Below are 21,042 nucleotides of genomic sequence, written 5' to 3'. Positions count from 1 at the left end.
GCCTGGGCTAGAATGAGATCCTACCTCAAAATAAAAATAAAAATAATGAGTAAATTATGGGGCTGGAAAGATGGTTTACCAGTACCCAGATTCGATTCCCCAGGACCCACATAAGCCAGATGCATAAGGTGCCACATGCATCTGAAGTTCGTTTGCGGTGGCTAGAGGCTCTGGTGTGCCCATTCTCTATCTGCCTCTTTTTCTCTCTTTCTCTTAAATAAATAAAAAAATACTTTAAAAAAAGAACCAAAAACCCCACAGAGTAAATTTAAAATCAGCTGGAGATTGAGCAATCCAAAAGAATAATTATTTCCTATATTTTCCAGTAATTACAAAATGAGTATTGTTAGCCCAGGATTTGCACGAATAAAGACCACTGACCACAAATTATGGCCAAATTGAAGCAAGCTTTTAATTGTGCACAACAGAACCTGTCTGGTGGCTGCCTCCCTAAGGCAGGGGTTTAGAGAGCAGCCCCACATCAGCTTCTCAGGTTCCTTTTTCAGGGCTAAACTATAGAAATCACAGGATAGGGGGTTTTCAGAGGTAAGCAAACATGATTAACAGAAGCAGACCAGCCGTTACACTTACACTACTTCCCGGAACATTATGAATACACAATCCTGTGAAAAGTAACCAGGGAACAATTTGTGGACCCAACTCAGAAACAGAAACTTAGTCTAGTCATTATATTCAATGGCTCTTGCTATTAAAATGGGAGTCAGGTTGGCTTTTCAAGTATATATAATTTTAGAATGAAGAAAATTTTGGAAACACTTAAATTCTATTTCACATATAGCATAATGGAGATAGTAAACAAATAATCATAATAGTACATGCAAATTTACAAACCACAAATTATTCTGAAGGGAAATATATAATTATATGTAAGCATATCCATCGAGGAATCTGATCTACATTAGACCTTTCTCTTTTTTACTTTTCTTTTCTTTTTTTTTCCTTGTGTTTTTCAAGGTAGGGTCTCACTCTGGTCCAGGCTGACCTGTAATTCACTATGTATTCTCAGGCTGACCTTGAACTCATGGTGATCCTCCTACCTCTGCCTCCCAAATGCTGGGGTTAAAGGAGTGTGCCACCATGCCCAGTTTAAAGTAGATGTTTCTTGAACTTAGCTTTGAAACAAGGCCAGAAATGAGGGCTATATGAGATTTCCAGGTGGAAGTTTTGAGAAGGCAATATATGAGTCTAAAGTTCTTGGAAAGGTTAACAATGAATGACAGCTGATGGAACAAAAAACAAGAGTTGTTGATAAAAAGTCCAAGGGAAAAGTGGGTTACAAGAAGAAATGAATGGTTAAAAGATATAAGTGGGGGCTGAAGAGATGGCTTAGTGGTTAAGGCGCCTGCCTGCAAAGCCAAAGGATTCTGGTTCTATTTTCCAGGACCCACGTAAGCTAGATGCACAAGGAAGCACATGCTTCTGGAGTTTGTTTGCAGTGGCTGGAGGCCCTGGAGTACTCTCTCCCCTCCTTTCTTTCTCTCAAATAAATAAATTAAATAAATATCTTTTTAAAAGATGTAAGTGAATGAAGACTGAAATGTGTTCATTGGATTTAGCAGCATGATGGTCACTAGTGGTCTTGGCAAGAGCTGCTGGCTTGATAGTACCCTGGTTCCCTTGATAAGTTAGTTTATAAACTAGAATAATAAATTTTGTAAGGTCATTTTGTCTGTCTTAGCAAATGTCTTCCATTTCATTTTCCTTGTTTTTTAGCCACAGCTGTCTCATTCCTTTACAGGTCTGATTGGATGTCACAGGAAATCAGTCAACTGGCATGTTATTGGAATGGGCACCACCCCTGAAGTGCACTCAATATTCCTTGAAGGTCACACATTTCTTGTGAGGAATCATCGTCAGGCTTCTTTGGAGATATCACCAATAACCTTCCTTACTGCTCAGACATTCTTGATGGATCTTGGACAGTTTCTACTGTTTTGTCATATCTCTTCCCACCAACATGGTACTATTTTGGATCTTAAAATTATTTTTAAAAATCCAGTTCTAATTTTAATGGATTTCCTGGACAAGAATACAATGTGTTACCACTATACAGTTAGAATTGACATCAACTGAAATCACCCGGTGTCTAGCATCCAGAGTAGAGATTTTATCTTATGAAAGGACCTTAGTATTACTATTAGGAGATTTTCAGTTAAATGTTGGTGATAGAAGGACACATAGTTAAAGAATGAGTGAAATAGGACCCCACTAACTAGGCATCAATGCTATGTGCAGAGGGACTACAGACTGTTGATGAAGGAAGGTTTTCAAGGACTACTTGATTGAAGTTTTGAAAAGGGCTTATTTTCCTTCTTGTGTATTGCCTTTGCTAACTCTTAATCTTGGATCATTCTGATAGCCTTCTTTCTTTAGAAGGAGGTGAAACGATAATTCAATCTGAATTTGCACAACTAATATTTAGAAACAATGACATATGAATAGAAATTTGAAACTGTTGGCACAATTGTCCCAATTTGTTTACATAGGATCTTTGACATTTTCAAGTAGTCCTTGAAAACTTCATGTGATACCTCATTACCCTAGTTTTGTCATAAAAACATCTCTTCATCTTTAAGAATACCACATTAGTCTGTTCAAATTACTTTCATAATAACCTTTCTGCAGGTTTCTTAGTGGCCTTAGAAAGGGGATTTGAGGGCTAGAGAGATGGCATACACATGCACACTAAAAAAGATTTAATCTTGCCATATCTCTACCATCTCCTCATCTTATTCTTTATGAGTGACCAGTTTAAGAGAATCTCTTTTTCTTATGGGCTACATATTTTCAGAATTTTGACAAAAGAAAATCCTAAGGTATAGATGAACAGGTCATTTACTTCTGTGCAGATTAGTCACTATCAAGTTGGAGCCTGATCAGTGTGAGAGTTTATTATTGTTTTATCCTTTTGAAAACTTCACTAATTTTAATCCTCATTTTCCAGAAAAATGTTTTTTTTTCTAAATTGGATTTTATACAAAATCATTTATTTTTATAAGCTTTCTTTTCAAGGTAGGGTCTCACTGTAGCCCAGGCTGACCTGGAATTCACTCTGTAGTCTCAGGCTGGCCTCAAACTCATGGCAATCCTCCTACCTCTGCCTCCCAATTGCTGGGATTAAAGGCATGCACCACCATGCCCAGCTGCAAATATTTTTATTATGCATTATTTTAATCACTAGTGATTTCTCTATTTGCTCCATTTTATTATCATAAAATCATTGATTTTCATAACAGCTTATCAGGAAAAATAAATGGAAAATACAGAAATGAGAGAACGCAAGAAGCTAGTACAACATATAATACATAAAGGAATAATTTAATACAGACGAGTGGCAAAGGGGTATTGATGCAGTGAGTGGTAAACTTTAAATCTTTAAAAAAAATACTAATTTATTTAAAAGCAGAGAGAGAGAGAGTTGGCATGCCAGAGCCTGTAGTCTTTGCAAACAAACTCCAGATGCATGTGCCACTTTGCACATCTAGCTTTATGTGAGTGCTGGGGAGTCGAACCCAGGTCATTAGGCTTTGCAGGCAAGTGCCTTAAATGCTGAGCCATCACCCCAGCCTTTTAAATCTTGTGCATCTGGCTTACATGGGTCCTAGGGAGTCAAACCTGGGCCCTTTGGCTTCACAGGCATGTGGCTTAACCACTAAGCCATCTCTCCACCCCAATCCTTTTAAATCTTAATAAAAGAAACAAAGTTATAAAGGTTAAGGAAATAAAGTATTGTAAGAGTCTGACATTGTTTGGGTTATTTGACTCCAGATGGAATGGAAGCTTATGTCAAAGTACATAGCTGCCCAAAGGAACCCCAACAACGGATGAAAAATAATGAGGATGAAGATTATGATGATGATGATGTTGATGACCTTGATGAGGAAATGGATGTGTTCACGTTTGGTGATGGTAACTCTCCTTTTATTCAAATCCGCTCGGTTGCCAAGAAGCATCCTAAAATATGGATACATTATATTGCTGCTGAAGAGGAAGACTGGGACTATGCTCCTTCAGTTCTCACCTCTAATGACAGGTAAACACTTTTGGACTTTTGAGACACTAGCATAGGTAAGCATCAGACTCCTTGTTTGTATTTAATCATATTAGAGTTAGAATTTTGCCTAATTATAATTTTATATCCAACTGCCTCACTTTTTATCTTTCATGCAGAAGTTATAAAAGCCAGTATTTGAACAATGGTCCTCATCAGATTGGTAGAAAATATAAAAAAGTCAGATTTATTGCATACACAGATGAAACCTTTAAGACTCGTGAAACTATTCAGTATGAATCAGGAATCTTGGGACCTTTACTTTATGGGGAAGTTGGAGACACACTGTTGGTAAGTTAAGGAAAAGATTTGAAATTAGTTAAGAAAAAGTCAAAGGTTTCAATTTTCTACAATCCCTCTAAATAAATAAATAAACATTCTTATTGTAAAATTATAAATAGACTAAAATATAGAAGACTATTTTTGTTTTTGTTTTTTAGATGTAGGGTCTCACTCTAGCCAAGACTGACCAGGAAATCAGTCTCAGGCTGGCCTCGAACTCACACCCATCCTCCTACCTCAGCCTCCTGAGTGCTTGGATTAAAGGCATGCACTACCATGCCCGGCAGAGAGAGTGCAAGAATGGACTTGCCAGGAATTCCAGCCACTACAAAAGAACTCCAGATGCATGTGCCACCTTGTACATCTGGCTTATGTGGGCCCTGGGAATCGAACCTGGGTCCTTTGGCTTTGTAAGCGAGTGCTTTAACTGCTAAGCCATCTCTCCAGCCTGACTATTTTTAATAACTGTTACTTACAGCTTAACTATTCTTAATACTCTGGATAAAAATCACGGATATTTTTCCCTATTTCTCTGTCTCTCTTTAAAATGTGAAATATCCTTAATAAAAAAAAAAAAGTAAAATCTCTTCCAAGTTCACAGGCTGCCCAAAAGTAGGCCACAAATGAGACCACAAGTTGTAGTCGACTATCTACTATTTCTTTTTGTTGTTGTTTATTTTAATTTATTTATTTGAGAGTGACAGAGAGAGAGAGAGAGAGAAGCAGATAGAGAGAGAGAGAATGGGCATGCCAAGGCCTCCAGCCACTGCAAATGAACTCCAGATGCATGCGCCCCCTTGTGCATCTGGCTAACGTGGGTCCTGGGGAATGGAGCCTCAAACCGGGGTCCTTAGGTTTCACAGGCAAGCATTTAACCACTAAGCCATCTCTCCAGCCCAACTATCTACTATTTCTTATGTTATAGTGTTAAGGGAAAATTTTGGAAAGATATGTTAGTCTAAATAGTAAGTAGTTCAAAGGATTTGAAGCTACAATGGGGAACAATAAATTTTTATTGTATGTACTCATATTTTAAAAATATGTAGCTGGCATTTCTTTCTATAACATTTATAATTTTGAAAAGAATCTGTCCATTGTAGGTAAGGCTGAATTTTGAAGGATTATAGAAACTCAAAATTCTCAGCTTTTTCTTCTTAGGGTGGGGGTTATCTACTGAAGCATGGACAACTGACCAGTAGCTACAATAATGAAGAATATGACTCATGTCTTATGAGCTCCTCTGTCTTCCATCATGGAAAGTTTACAGTCCCAATCTTGTGCAGAAACCCACAGCCACTATGAGTTCATGAGTGTAATAGCCATGTCATGTCTAGAAGACAACATTCCATAACAGTCCTCCACATCCACTGGCTCTTGTATTCTTTCTTTACCCTCTTTAGAAATATTCCCTGAGCTCTGGAGGGGCTGATATAGATATTCTGTTTAGAGTTTAACACATGATAATCACTTATTCTCAGCACTTTAACCAACAATGTGTCTCTGCATTAACTCCTTCCCACTGCAAAAAGAAACTTGTATGATAGGGCCTGAGAGAAGCATTAATCTATGGGTATAAAAATAAACATTAGGGGCTGGAGAGATGGCTTAGTAAAGGCACTTGCCTGCAAAGCCAAAGGACCCATGTTTGATTCCCCAGTCCCCATGTAAGCCAGATGCACAAGGTGGCACATGTGTCTGGAGTTCATTTGCAGCAGCTGGAGACCCTGGTGTGCTTCTCTCTCTTTCAAATAAATAAATAAGTAAATAAATAAAATATTTAAAAAATAAAATAAATATTAGAAAACAGTTTGATCATCTATCCATTTAGCACACCAAAAGTGGCAGATTCCCCTAGGGCTTATAACCTCCCTAGCCACACACTTCTGACAAGGTTTACAGTACAAGGCATAAATTCCCTCCTGTGGAGTAGACCTCAAATCCAATCAGAGAGCAGTTGGTTACCTCCTGCCACTATTGCACCATTGGGCACATCTTGCCTGGCTGGTTGGTTATGTAGCACAGAATCCATAAAACAGAAGAACTAAGTTGCTCTATACCTTAATTTTTTAAACTTTATTTTTATTTATTTATTTGAGAGAGAGAGAGTAAGAGAAAGAAAGAGGCAGAGAGAGGGAGAAAGAATGGGCACACCAGGGCCTCCAGCCACTGCAAATAAACTCCAGACGCATACACCCCCTTGTGCATCTGGCTTACGTGGGTCCTGGGGAATCTAACCAAGGTCCTTTGGCTTTGAAGGCAAATGCCTTACCTGTAAGCCATCTCTCCAGCCCTCTATACCTTAATTTTTAAAAATTATTTATTTATTTGAGAGAGAGAAGCGGGGGGGGGGAACACCAGGGCTTCTAGCCACTGCAAACACACACCTTGTGCATCTGGCTTTACATGGGTAATGAGGAATCAGACTCAGGTCCTTAGGCTTTTCAGGCAAGCACCTTAACTACTGAGAAATCTCTCTAGCCAACCCCCTTAATTTTTGAAAATATAACAATGTGCCTTAAGTACCATTTAGGAATAAAATATATAGATCTAAAAAAAAAGAATAAAATATATAGATCTATTTTGTTCTTTGATTCTTTTGTTGTTTTTTTTCAAGGTAGGGTCTTGCTCTAGCCCAGGCTGACCTGGAATTCACTATGTAGTCTCAGGGTGGCCTCAAACTCACCACAATCCTCTTACCTCTGCCTCCTGAGTGCTGGGATTAAAGGCATGCACCACCACACCTGGCTCTTTGATTTTTATAAATTATTCTCTAGACACCTTGTTGAATCCTACATTATAAACAATCACTAACACAAATGTAAGAACTAAATCTGAAAAAAAAATTCTTAAAAGAAACTATAAGAATGAATATGTGTGTCCATAGGTTAGACAATGCTTTATTAGAAAAGCACCTAAAAAAGAAGCAACAAAAGAAAAAAATTCAGATGATTGTACTTCATCACAATTTTAAAGATATGTGCACTTCAAAAGCTAAAACACTAAAATAAAAAGATAACTGAGCTAGGCATGGTGGCATACATCTGTAATCCCAGCACTCAAAAGGCTGAAGCAGGAGGATCATGACTATTCATAACAACTCCATGATGAAAGTCATTCAAATGTTCACCATCTGGTGTATGGATAAACAAAATGTGGCATAGCCATATAATTGGAATATTATTTAGCAGTTAAGTGAAGTATAAATTATTCTAGATAGGTGAAATTCGAAACATTATCAATTAAATAAGTTGTTAGACAAAAACTTACGTACTACTGTACTTACTGATATAAAGTATCTGGAAAAGGCCATTTAATAGAGCAGCAGTTGCTAGGATTGAAGTTGAAGCAATTCTGATGTCAACCTAGGATGAAAAACTTTGAGGGGGTGAAAACAGAATGAAAATAGTCTAATTCTGAATTACAGTAATGATTGTACAATTCTATAACTTTAGTAATAGTCATTAAATGCACACTTAAAATAGGTGGATTTTAGCCAGGTATGGTGGCACACACCTTTAAAATTTATGTATTTATTTTCCAGCAGAGAGAAAGAGAGAGAGAGAGAGAGAGAGAGACTGGGATAGAGATATATAGAGAGAGGGAGGGAGAGACAACGGGCACACCAGGGCCTCTAACCACTGCAAACGAACCCCAGATGTATGTATCACTTTGTGTATCTGCCTTTACATATGCACTGGGGAATCAAACTAAGATAGTTAGGCTTTGCAAGCAAATGCCTTAAACACTGAACCATCTTTCCAGCCTGCACAAGCCTTTAATCTCAGCACTCGGGAGGCCGAGGTAGGAGGATTGCTATGAGTTTGGGGCCAGACTGACACTACGGAGTGAGTTCCAGTTCAGTCTAAACTAACAGTGATACCCTACCTTGAAAAATCTAAAAGAAAATAAAAAGAGGTGGATTTTATGATACATAACTTATGCCTCAATAAGTGTGTTTAAGTAGACAAAGTTCACATAGAAAAATATTATATTCAAAGAAATGATAAACTGTTATAATTACTAATGCTGTGTACCTACCTACCTCAAAACAGTGGTTGAAACAATAACTATTTTGTTATTGGCTTTGTGTGTCAGAAACTCATGCAAGGATCATTAGAGCAATTTTTTTAAACCTCTTTCATATTGCCTATAGCCACTTGGTATTGCTCAGTGGATTTAGAGGGACCAAAATAGCTTCACATGTGTGCCTGGCACCTCAGTGGTGATGATTTGAAACCTAGAACCACTACCTAGTACACCTACATATATAAAATCTATATGGCATTGCTCCCTCATACCATAGTGGTTCAGGGTTCCAACTGTGTATGGGTTTTTGAGTTTTTAATTAGTATATACTAACCATGCAATAATTGGTTGGTTATGAATTTTTAAATATATTTTATTTATTTATTTGAGAGAGAGAGAGAGAATGGGCATGCCGGGGCCTCCAGCCACTGCAGACAAACTCCAGATGCATGCGCCACTTTGTGCATCTGGCTTACTTGGGTCCAGGAGAGTCGAAGCAGGATCCTTTGGCTTTGCAGGCAAACGCCTTAACTGCTAAGACATCTCTCTCCAGCCCCATTATAAATTTTAATAAATGTATATAATGCCTGCCCCCAACAATACACTGCCTCCAGGAGGCTCCAATTCTCAAATTGCCACCAGCTGGGAATGTAGTATTCAGAACACATAAGTTTATGAAGGACACTTGAATCAAATGACCATATTCCACCCCTGACCCCCATAAACTAATAACCCGACACAATGTAAAATGCAAAGCATTCAGTCCAACTTTTAAAAGTCCCCATAGTTTTTTTAATTAATCCTAATGCTGTTTAAATATCCCTATAGCCAAAGGTTTTTTAACTGACCTGTAATACCAAAAAATAATAACAATAATGGCACAGCATAAACATTCACACTGCAAAAGATGGCACTGGACATAACAAAGAAATATTGAGCCAATACAAGATTTAAAACAAACCAGGAAAACATCAAACTCTGTACCTCCAAGTCTGACAGTGCTAACCAGTGACAATTCTCCAAGTCCAATAATTCTAACCAGTGATGAATCTCTAGGGTTCTAATTCTACCTCTCCAGCTAGGCTACTCATGGTCCAGCAAAACTCCATCTGGTGATGGTAGATCTTCTTGGCAGCCATCCCACAGTCCTGACATTTCCATTCAGTCTCCACTGTAACCCAGGGTTCATCCTCATGGCTCCATGCAGCCTCCACACAGGTAATCCAGCAAGCCTGTTTCACACTGCCATGGCTATTTCCAAAAAACAAAACTATGTTGCAAACTCATTGATCTTCCACTTCCTGCACACGTTATACTCCATAGTACAAGGTGGACTGTTAATCCAGGGGAGAATAAAGCAGACTTTGAAGAATAGAACACTCCTTCAGCATTCAGGCCACTTCAAAAGAGTCTGCATTCTTCCTGTTGCCCCAGTAAAAATCAGCTGGTCCAATCTAATTAGTTATAATCTCTCAAACAACTGCAGCTAAATGGACAGCAGTTTGGGCCCAAATTTTTCATTTATTTTTTTCTCTGCCATATCCCTCTGCTCACACTAGTACATTTCTACACAATGCAACCTTGTAGAAGTTCTCAGGAGACAGGAAGAATGTAGCAAGCCTTTTACACAAATTGCTTCTAGCTCAGTCCCAACAAAGTTCTTTCGTCCCCTCATAAGCCAAACCTCACAGTCTATAGTTCTTACTGCATTCAGGTCTATCAACTCTGACCAGAATGGTCCAACAATCAGTACTTAAAGCACTGCAAGGTGTCTCTTAGGCCACAATTCCAAATCCTTCCACATTCTTCTTGCAGATTAACTCCAAAAGGCCAAAAGCCATGTAGTCCAATTTCTAGCAGTAAAAACCCCAATTCTTGGTACCAATTTTACTGTTGTAGTTCGCTTCACATTGCTGGTAGAAAATACCAACAGTAGCCAATGGAAAGAAAGGGTTTATTTTGGCCTACAGACTCAAGGGGAAGCTCCATGATGGCAGGGGGAAATTATGGCATGAGCAGAAGGTAGACATCACCACCTGGCCAACATCAGGTGGACAATACCAGTAGAAAGTGTGGCAAACACTGGCAAGGGGAAGCTGGCAATAAAACCTATAAACCTTCCCCTAACAATATACTGCCTCCAGGATGCCCCAATTCCCAACTTTCCACCAGCTGGGGACCTAGAATTCAGAACACATAAGTTTATGAGGGACACCTAAATCAAACTACCACAATAAACATTATATCTCTATTTTATATTATAGTTGAAAACTTAGCTAAAGTTCTAATGTGAAAAAAGAAACATTTTAATGTTAGGAAGGAATGAATAAGAATGTTACTATGGTAAGAGAGAGTTGTTTGGGGCTGGAGAGATGGCTTAGCAGTTAAGCGCTTGCCCGTGAAGCCTAAGGACCTCAGTTCAAGGCTTGATTCCCCAGGACCCACGTTAGCCAGATGCACAAGGGGGCACACGTGTCTGGAGTTCATTTGCAGTGGCTGGAGGCCCTGGTGTGCCCATTCTATTTCTATTTCTTTCTCTGCCTGCCGCTCTTAAATAAATAATAAATAAATAAATAAATAAAAATAAATAAATAAAAATAAACAAATAAACAAAAAATTATTTAAAAAAAGAAAGAGTTGTTTGGTGGGACTACCAAATAAGTGGATTTTAAGACAAAATTTTTTTATACATTCAGCCTCATATAAATCCCTCAGGTAGAATTGATATCTTTAACGGTCTTTTGTTCTGTTTCCATGTTATTTCTCTTTCTTCTTTACTCGAATACCCTTGAAATCATACAAAGTCACCTCCCAGCCTTGCTTGAGGGTATAAACTGTCTTCCAAGTCACACTTGCTTATTTGATGAAAATTTTATAACTTGGATTATTATCTCCCTCTCCACTATTAGGATGTCTGAGGATAAAGTAACCCTCAGCAAATATCCAAATTTCATTTAGTGTGAGAGGTGCACCAATATCTTTCTGAAGCAATTGAGATAATTGCTAAATAATCAAAAGAGATCTTTTGGGGCTGGAGACATGGCTTAGCAGTTAAGGAGTTTGCCTGCAAAGCCTAAGAATCCAGGTTCATTTCCCCAATATACACATAAGCCAGAAGCACAAGGTGGTGCATGTGTCTGGAGTTTGTTTGCAGTGGCTGGAGGCCCTGGTGTGCCCATTATCTCTTTCTCTCTGTCTGAAATAAATAAATAAATAAATAAATTTTTAAAAAAGAGACTCAAAGGGAACTTAAACTTAAGTAGCACTCTTAGCAATTTAATAAAAGGTATTTTGAACTTTATTAAGACTTGGACTTCATAATGTAGATATAGGCTTGTTTTGATTTTCTGGAGCTAGGCCAGTTTTCTTGTTGATCCCACTTGCCTTAAGAATTGAACTTATATATTGTGTATGCTTTCAGATTATATTTAAGAATCAAGCCAGTAGACCATATAACATTTTCCCCCATGGAATCACTGATGTTAGTCCTCTGCACTCAGAGAGATGGCCAAAAGGTATGTATTACCTCAGTTTATAGATCTTACTTGCCTATAGATACAAATGAGGTCATAGCAGTAATAACAACTAAACTTCTACTGGTCCTTGCCCCTGCTATTGACATAGGACTTTAAGCTCTAAAGTTATACCAGACCAATTCTAGAAATATTTAGCTGGTGCCTTACATATGATAGTGAAGAGGCTCTGACCTACTATTGCTAGCACCTCTTGGTGATGCTGAAATACAGTGCAAAGTATTAGACTGCAACCACACATACCCTCAAATCCTGAAGCTGATTTTAAAGCAGGAAGTTCAGATTTTTTTTCTGAATATAGATTTTGGCTACTTTCCACACTTGATGCTTTGTAATCTGAGTTGGTTTTCTGAATAGTTTAAACCTTAAATTTCTTAGCTCTTTAGTGCTCTTTAAATTTGAATTCTGTGTCATTAAATTTAGTATTGCCACATATGCTTAGTGAGCTTATCTTTTCCATATTAGTTTCCTATATTTATATTTGTGTTAGGTCTGGCCCCTGTGAATACCAAAAATATATGGACTTTTAGCCTAGGCACCTCTGTGTTACTACTGATGTTTATATGCACTATGGTGATTTGATCTAAGTATAATTATTTTAGCATATTGATACTTTATCAGTAGTCTTGTTTTATGTTGTAGATTCTTGGTGTTTTGTTTCAAAATCTCTAATATTGTTTATATTGTTAATCCTTTCTTTTCAACTTTATGCCTTATATATTTATTAATTGTATATTAAGTGAGGATTCAGCATCATATTTCTTCCCTTCCAGATGTTTTAGAGTTTTATAAGTGTTTCAAATTTCTCAATTGCCTATAATTGAAACTTTAGGAATATACTAATCATATGCTTTTCATCAATTTATAAATTAAGAACTTTTTATGTGTGTATGTGTTGTATGTGCAGGTGCATGTGGAAACCAGAGGACATCCTTACCATTCACTTCCTTTGAGACAGGGTCTCCCTCTCATTGGCCTGGAGATCACCAGTTAAGCTAGACTGGCTGGCTAGTCAGTGAGCCCTAAATACCACCTTCACTTTCCCAGTGTTCATAATTTTCAAATTGGTTCTAGGGATCAAATTCAGGTCCTTATGCACTTTACCCACTAAGTCATCTCTCCAGCCCAGTATTTATATTATTTTTAAATTTTTATTAGCATTTTCCATGATTATAAAAAAAATCCCATAGTAATTCCTTCTCTCCCCCCCCCACTTTCCTCTTTGAAATTCCATTCTCCATATATTATTTTAATAATGCAAGTTTTCTAAGTTTTTTAAATGTATTTATTTATTTATTTGAGAGAGGGAGAGAGAATAGGCACACAGGGCCTTCAGCCACTGTAAATGAACTCCATTCCTCCAGCCCAGTTTTTAAATAAATGTTTACTACACAACTAGGTAATATGCTGTGCTTATTGGCCATCTTTACATCCAGGATTTTATTACTAATATCAAATAGATTCTTCTTCCATAGTTCCTATCACAGTCAATTGGATCATCAACTGGGTTGTGGGTTATCACTGTATCTTTAGTGTCTTTTGGGGAGGTCCTCCTCTCTTCTTCTACATGCATTTTTGGCTATGAATTTGAGTATTTTAAAAATGTTATTACTATTTCTATTTATTTATGATATGATAGGAAATAGCCTTGATTGAACTAATAGGCAGACAAGTCTCCTGGACTTGTTTTTATTGTTTAAAAGAATTGTGTGAATCTTAAATTTATAATAAGGTGGCATTATTTTATTTTTTATTTACCAAGATACTTTCCACACACACACACACACACACACACACATACATACATACATGTGTATATATATATATATATATATATATATATGTATATACATATATATGTGTGTGTATATATATATATATATAGAGAGAGAGAGAGAGACTCCTTGAAATAAAATTATAGTCACTGTTAAAGGAGAACTTTATTTAGATACATTGAATTTCACAATTTGTTTAAGCCAAAAAAAAATCCATGGATTATTATTTGACCAAAATGACTCAGAATGGTCCACCTCAACACACATTCAGGCTATATTTATAGCTAGATAGCAGAAAATGATATGCAGAAATGACTTGATTAGGTACAGTTGCCAGGTGTCTTGTACGGTTGTGTTTCCAAAGCTTTCAGCCACTAATGGGCTTCAGATTTGTGATTTGCTCAGAGTCAGCTACTAATTATAAATTATTTCCAGGTTAGTTTACAAACTGACTATACACCAAGTTAGCTTACAATTTTCTATGTACAAAGAGACCATTAAAAACAAAATTTAAATATGTATACAACCAGCTTTGGGCCAAACTTAACTCAGTGTTATCAACATGTTGTCATACTGTAACTGAGCTATTTCTCATTTGGTTGTTACTAGGTATAAAACATTTGAAGGACATGCCAATTCTTCCAGGAGAGATATTCAAGTATAAATGGACAGTAACTGTAGAAGATGGACCAACTAAATCAGATCCTCGATGCCTGACTCGCTATTATTCTAGTTTCATTAATCCAGAGAGAGATCTAGCTTCAGGACTCATTGGTCCTCTCCTCATCTGCTACAAAGAATCTGTAGATCAAAGAGGAAACCAGGTGAACTTTTTCCTATCCAACTGCTGAATTTGCAGCTAAAATTGGAATGAAATGCCTGTGGACTTTAACACATTTCTCTTACTGTTTGCACCCTAAGACCTCTAGAAAATACAGTCCAATAAAGGTAATAAGCTGGGGGCTGAAGAGATGGCTTAGAGGTTCAGGCACTTGCCTGCAAAGCCTAAGGACCCATATTCAATTCCTCAGTACCCACATAATACAGAAGATACACATTGTGGCACATGAGTCTGGAGTTCGCTTGCAGTGGCTAGAGGCCCTAATGTACCCATTATCCCGCCCCCCCCGTCTCTCTCTCTCTCTCTCTCTCTCTCTCTCTCCTCTCTCTCTCTCTCTCAAATAAATGAATAATTTTTTTAAAAGGCGTGGTGGTGCACGCCTTTAGTCCCAGCACTTGGGAAGCAGAGGTAGGAATATTGCCATGAGTTCAAGGCCACCCTGAGACTACATAGTGAATTCCAGGTCAGCCTGGGCTAGAGCAAGACCCTATCTTGAAAAACTGAAAAATAAAAAGTAATAAGTTGGGTTCCACTTAACGTTTACTTAGCTTTGAGGTTTGTGTAAGGGACCTACCTACTAGATAGAATAGTCAGGACTCACCAGGTATGGTGGTGCACACCTTTAATCCCAGCAATTGAGAGGCAGAGGTAGGAGGATCACTGTGAGTTCAAGGCTACCCTGAGGCTACATAGTGAATTGCAGGTCAGCTTGCGCTAGAGTGAGACCCTATCTCAAAAAACAAAAAACAAACAAAAAACAAAAAAAATCAAGACTAGATTTTTTCCCCCCGACTGGGACTCTTGCTCTCCCCAGAGATCTTCCTCATTTTTACATGTCCAATTGTTTCTTATATTTAAATAACTTATAAATTTATGTCTTTAGCCTAACTTCTCCTCTGGTCATCTCATTATGAATGGATCAAAAGCATCCTAAAATTAGGCATGTTTGGTAGTAAATGCCTGTAATATCATTAGAGGGCCAGTGGAGACAGTAGAATTGGAAATTCTAGGCTAGACTGGGTTGTATAGCAAAACCCTGTCTCAAAACAAAATTAGGGCTGGGGACATGGCTTACCAGTTAAATGTGCTTGCTTGTAAAGCCTGAAGGCCTGGATTTTATTCCCCAGTACTCACATTAAGTGAGATGCACAAAGTGGCACATGCATCTGGAGTTTGTTTGCAGTAGTAGCAAGAGATCCTGGTATGCCCATACTCTCCTTCTCTCTCCCTCTCTCTCTCTCTCTCTCTCTCTCTCTCTCTCTCTCTCTCTCTCTCCTTAGATATAATTAAATAAAAATATTTTTAAAAACAAAACTAATATATTTGTAACATTTTGGACAGTGTGTGACATTTAGTAAGTAGAGGGCCAATATTTGTTGAGCACAATACAAGATGTATACAAAATACTTCAGAATATGGTTAGAAAAATAGAGCTAATGGGCTGGAGAGATGGCTTAGTGGTGAAGCGCTTGCCTGTGAAGCCTAAGGACCCCGGTTCGAGGCTCGGTTCCCCAGGTCCCACGTTAGCCAGATGCACAAGGGGTCGCACGTGTCTGGAGTTCGTTTGCAGAGGCTGGAAGCCCTGGCGCGCCCATTCTCTCTCTCTCCCTCTATCTGTCTTTCTCTCTGTGTCTGTCGCTCTGAGAGAAAGAAAGAAAGAAAGAAAGAAAGAAAGAAAGAAAGAAAGAAAGAAGGAAAGAAAGAAAGAAAAAATAGAGCTAAATTTTCTGAATAAGAAAAAAATAGTTTTTCACACACAAACACAAAACCTCATTTCTTGGCTCCAGAAAAACCCATTCCCATGTATTGAGTCATGACTACATGTCCATTTGTTTATTTAGGATACATAATATTCCTACTAGTTGGAAGCCATTTCATGGGTTTAGAGAGCAAAGAACATGACTTTAGTGCAGGCATAACACTTGGTATACCAACTCTGAGATGCAGAAATTTGGCCAAATATTTGTCTTGACCATTTTCCCTAATTATACTTTCCCTATAAGGAGACTAAAATATACCTTCATATCCTTCAATCTCATTCCCTTTAGCCTTTTGATTTCTATAGCAATATGTTATGCAATATAAAATTTATACATAGGACGTTTATGCATTAAATCTTAGTAGATTCACTTAGCAAGTGAATAATTCATGAATTTGGTCCATTATACAAACTGCTATTGCAAATCACTTGCTTAAAAATACTTATGGTATTAGTGTGTTCAATGTTTTATAGCTCACCAACTTACATTTGATTTTTGTTTTTATATTTTTAATAATTTTTACAGTCTGATAGCTTTGTGAAAGGGCAGTTGCTAGGAATCTAGGAATGGCATTGGTTCTATATGACTTGAATGACTTGTCTTTAAAGAACTTTACTTCCTCTACTCTAAACATGGAAAGAATGAAGCTACACACTGTACCAGAAATTCAAGCAGCAGGCCCTGGGACAAGATAACTGCAACAGTGACTCTTCAGAGGAAATGGAATTGAGCCAAAGGAGTAGTGTATGCCATTACTTTCATCCTAGATTGGTAGTTTCTGCCTCACAATATGAGTATATGAGTAGCATTTCATTCTCCCTTTCAACATATGTAATTAACAGATGATGTCAGACAAGAGAAATGTCATCCTGTTTTCTGTATTTGATGAGAATCAAAGCTGGTACCTCACAGAAAACATGCAGCGCTTCCTCCCCAATTCAGCCAGAGTACAGCCCCAGGATCCTGAGTTCCAGGCCTCCAACATCATGCACAGTGAGTCAACAAGAATCACTTGAGGGCTAGGGAGATGGATCCATGGGTCAAATACTTGTTGCGCAAGCATGCGGATCTAAGTTCGGGTCCCCAACACCCACATAAAAGCCTGGCATGGTGGTGCACATCTGTAATCACAGGACTGGGGAGACAGAGACAGAAATCTCCAGGGCTCACTGACCAGCTTGTCTAGCCAAATCCATGAGCATTAGGTTTAGTGAGAGATCTTGTCTCAATAAATAAGGTGGAGAGCAACTGAAGCAGACACCAGATATCAAACTCTGGCCTCCATGTACACATGTACACACTCATCTTCACACATATGTACACCCACACATATGAACATGTATATACATATGCATGCACACTATACATATATACACACAGAAAAATCACTTGAGTCTAGTGACCATCAAATAAAGGGAAATTGATGCCACCAAACCAATGTTTAGATAATGAATTAGTTTAAATGGCACATAAGTCATATTTTGTTAACAGGTTTTACTCATAAGTGTATAACTAACTGCATAAATGTGGGCCCATAATACATATTTTAATAATTTACTCACATCTTTCTTCTCAGTGTCATTTATTTATTTATTTATATTGTTTTTTCAAGGTAGGGTCTCACTCTAGCCCAGTCTGGCCTGGAATTCACTATGTAGTCTCAGTGTGGCCTCCAACTCACAGTGATTCTCCTACTTGTCTCCCGAGTGCTGGGATTAAAGTCAGGTACCACCATGCACAACTCCCCCCCCTTTTTTTTTTAATTTATTTATTTGAGAGTGACAGACAGAGAGAGAATGAGGCAGAGAGAGAGAGGAGAGTGGGCACGCCAGGGCTTCCAGCCACTGAAAACGAACTCCAGACGCGTGTGCCCCCTTGTGCATCTGGCTAACGTGAGACCTGGGGAATCGAGCCTTGAACCAGGGTCCTTAGGCTTCACAGGCAAGCGCTCAACCGCTAAGCCATCTCTCCAGCCCACAACTCCCCCTTTTTATTTTATCTCCTATATTATACCTTTTATAAACCATTCTATAGCCAGGAAACTCATTTAAAAATATTTTCTCTATGATTACATATCATATAATGCATATATGACATTAGTTTCCAAAAGTGTAGTAGAGGGACTCCTAGCATTTACCCAGGAGTGAATTATGGGACACTGACACAAAAACATAATCTCGGGCAAAATTTGTATGCAGCGACCTCACAGGGTGAATCCCCACTGGAGAAGTGCACAGCTGAAAGGGGTGCTAGCTATTTATTAAGGAAAATATTGACAATGTGATAGAAAAAAAAAGGTAGGTAACTAACTAAGGAACTTAAAAGAAAGCATATCTAGGGATTGTTTATTAAAGGCTAATCACAAAGGAGTTTACATTTGAGAGTATTAAACATATCCTATCTGGGGAAAGAACAGAGAGGAGTTAAAGTTACTGGTTCTGTGTGCAGAGGTGGCATGATGATGCCTATTGAAAAGATAGCTGACACATCAGCTTTAGATCAGAACAGCATGGAATATATGAAGGCAGCATATATAAGATTAATGAAATGTATCTACTGCTGAGGATTAGCACTGGGCCAGGAAAGCAGGTACAAAGTAGGTTAAAAGTTCAAGTTTGAATTCCAACACAGAAGTTTTACTGAGATTTATCACCTTACAGTTCTGGAAGCTGGAAGTCTGAGATCAAGGTGTTGGCAGACTTGGTTTATTCTTTGGTCTCTCTTCAGCTTTTACATGCCGCCTTGTCCCTCACATGACCTTCCTCTCTTGATACCTGTTTGCATTGTGATCACCTCTTGTTGTTATATTGTGGTTTGGGCCTGCACTAATGACCTCATTTTAGCTAGTTGCCACTATAAAGACCCATCTCTAAATATGCCACATTCAAAACTAAATGTTAATTGGGGACACAAGTAAGTTTGTCACAGGAAACATTTTCTCTGGGGAAACACAAACACATTATCACCCCAGACAATGCTCAGACAATAGACCAAAGTATGATTACATGAGAACCAATTTTGGTGAACCAGTGAGTTTATTTGAGTTACTTATAGGCAGGATCAGTGAATGACTCAAAGGCAGCTTCATCACCAAAAAGCCTACCCCAAAATAGGTTGTGACAATTCACGGAAGATGCATCTTTGGAGCACACTGTACAACCTGCAGGCAGCTTGGCTGGTCTGAAAGTCTCTTTCCAAGCAGTTGTTTTCCTTTATATAACCTTAGGGTGGAGTCTTACAACTTTTTCCCTAGGCTTTTTGACTTCCTGAACCTCCTGAGCTTCCTTCCTCCCTGTTGGAGGGAATGTTTCAATTCATAGGAGTTTGTTATCCAATGCAGCCTATAACATATGTGTATTGTTTACATACACACTCAAATATGAATGAATTTTGACATAACTAACTTTCTAAGAAAGGCAAAATAGAATACCAATGAGAATAGCATGTGATACCTCTCAGACTCACAAAATTATAAAACCATTCTTGCTACTGGATATGGGTAAACAGACTGGATAAATATGATTGTCCTTTAGAATGCATTAAAATTAAAATCAAAGGACTGGGGAGATGGCATAAAAATTATAGGTACTTGCTTGTTAAACTTGTTGGTCCAGGTTCTATTCCCCACTACCCACATAAAGCCAGATGCACAAAGTGGCATATATGTCTGGAATTTTCAGTGGTAAGAGGCCCTGACACACCCATTCACACACCTTTCTCTCTCTCTTTCTCTAGTATAAATAAATAAAAATATTTTTAAAATTAAAATTATACATCAAACTGGGTGTGGTAGCACACAAGCCTTTAATCTCAACACTCAGGAGGCAGAGGTATGAGGATCACTGAGAGGCAGAGGTAGGAGAATCGCTGTGAGTTCAAGGTCAGCCTGGGACTACAGAGTGAGTTCCAGATCAGCTCTGGCTAGAATGAGATCCTACTTCAGAAAAAAAAAAAAAAAATATATATATATATATATACACACATATATATTACTATAGACCGATAGATAGATAAATAGATAGATAGATAGATGGGCAGATAGATAGGCAGATAGATAGATAGATATGATCACAACATTCCATCATTTTTAGTGGAGGGCTCATGAGGTCCCTCCTTCCCAGAGGAGCTATTGGTAGTAAATGGTTGTGGGAGAGGAGAAGTCATGTTCTTTAGTGTTATAACCACTGATAAATTTTCCATGATTCAGTATACCTTCCCATACATGTTTAGGCAAGCAACCCCAATTAAATTCAGTGGGTCACATAAAGACACCCAGGTAAGAAGGAAACCAGTTGGGAAGGACAAGAGTGGGAAGGAATAAGAGAAGGTAATTGGAATAGATGTGATCAAAATACATTATACACATGTATGAAACTGTCAAACATATAAATTAAGGGTTGGAGAGATGGCTGAGCAGTTAGGTGTGCTTCCTGAACAAGCACGAGGGCCTGAGGGGGCCTGACATGGCCTGAGGTCAAATCTCCAGATCTCACGTAAAGCAGCTGGACATGGCCACACATGCCTATAAGCCCAGTCCCACAGGGTAACAGAGACCTGAGAACTGCTGAAGCCCTACAGGCTCTAGAAACAGTATAAGAGACTCTGGCTTAAAAACAAGATCAGGTGGAAGTGTAACAAGAGTGAGGGAACAAGCTGGGCATAGTAATGTACGCCTATAGTCCCAGCACTCAGGAGGCAGAGGTAGGAGGATTGCCGTGAGTTCAAGGCCACCCTGAGACTACATAGTGAATTC

The 21,042-nt window shown here is 38.3% G+C and overlaps 1 protein-coding gene across 4 annotated transcripts in view; it reads left to right on the top strand.

Moving 5' to 3' along the window:
• The window catches only part of F8 (coagulation factor VIII), a 132,404-nt gene that overhangs the window by 35,622 nt on the left and 75,740 nt on the right, over positions 1 to 21,042 (top strand). For all 4 annotated transcript variants that reach the window (XM_045140839.1, XM_045140838.1, XM_004672647.2 and 1 more), the window contains exons 7-12: positions 1,760 to 1,981; positions 3,790 to 4,054; positions 4,192 to 4,363; positions 11,802 to 11,895; positions 14,298 to 14,512; positions 17,132 to 17,282. In XM_045140839.1, coding sequence (XP_044996774.1) covers positions 1,760 to 1,981; positions 3,790 to 4,054; positions 4,192 to 4,363; positions 11,802 to 11,895; positions 14,298 to 14,512; positions 17,132 to 17,282 — 1,119 coding nt within the window. The remainder of the gene's footprint in view (positions 1 to 1,759; positions 1,982 to 3,789; positions 4,055 to 4,191; positions 4,364 to 11,801; positions 11,896 to 14,297; positions 14,513 to 17,131; positions 17,283 to 21,042) is intronic.

This window comes from Jaculus jaculus, chromosome X (assembly GCF_020740685.1).
Source record: "Jaculus jaculus isolate mJacJac1 chromosome X, mJacJac1.mat.Y.cur, whole genome shotgun sequence".
Taxonomy (NCBI): domain Eukaryota; kingdom Metazoa; phylum Chordata; class Mammalia; order Rodentia; family Dipodidae; genus Jaculus; species Jaculus jaculus.
The sequence above is the reverse complement of the archived record's forward strand: the minus strand, read 5'-3'. Positions and strand labels throughout refer to the sequence as shown.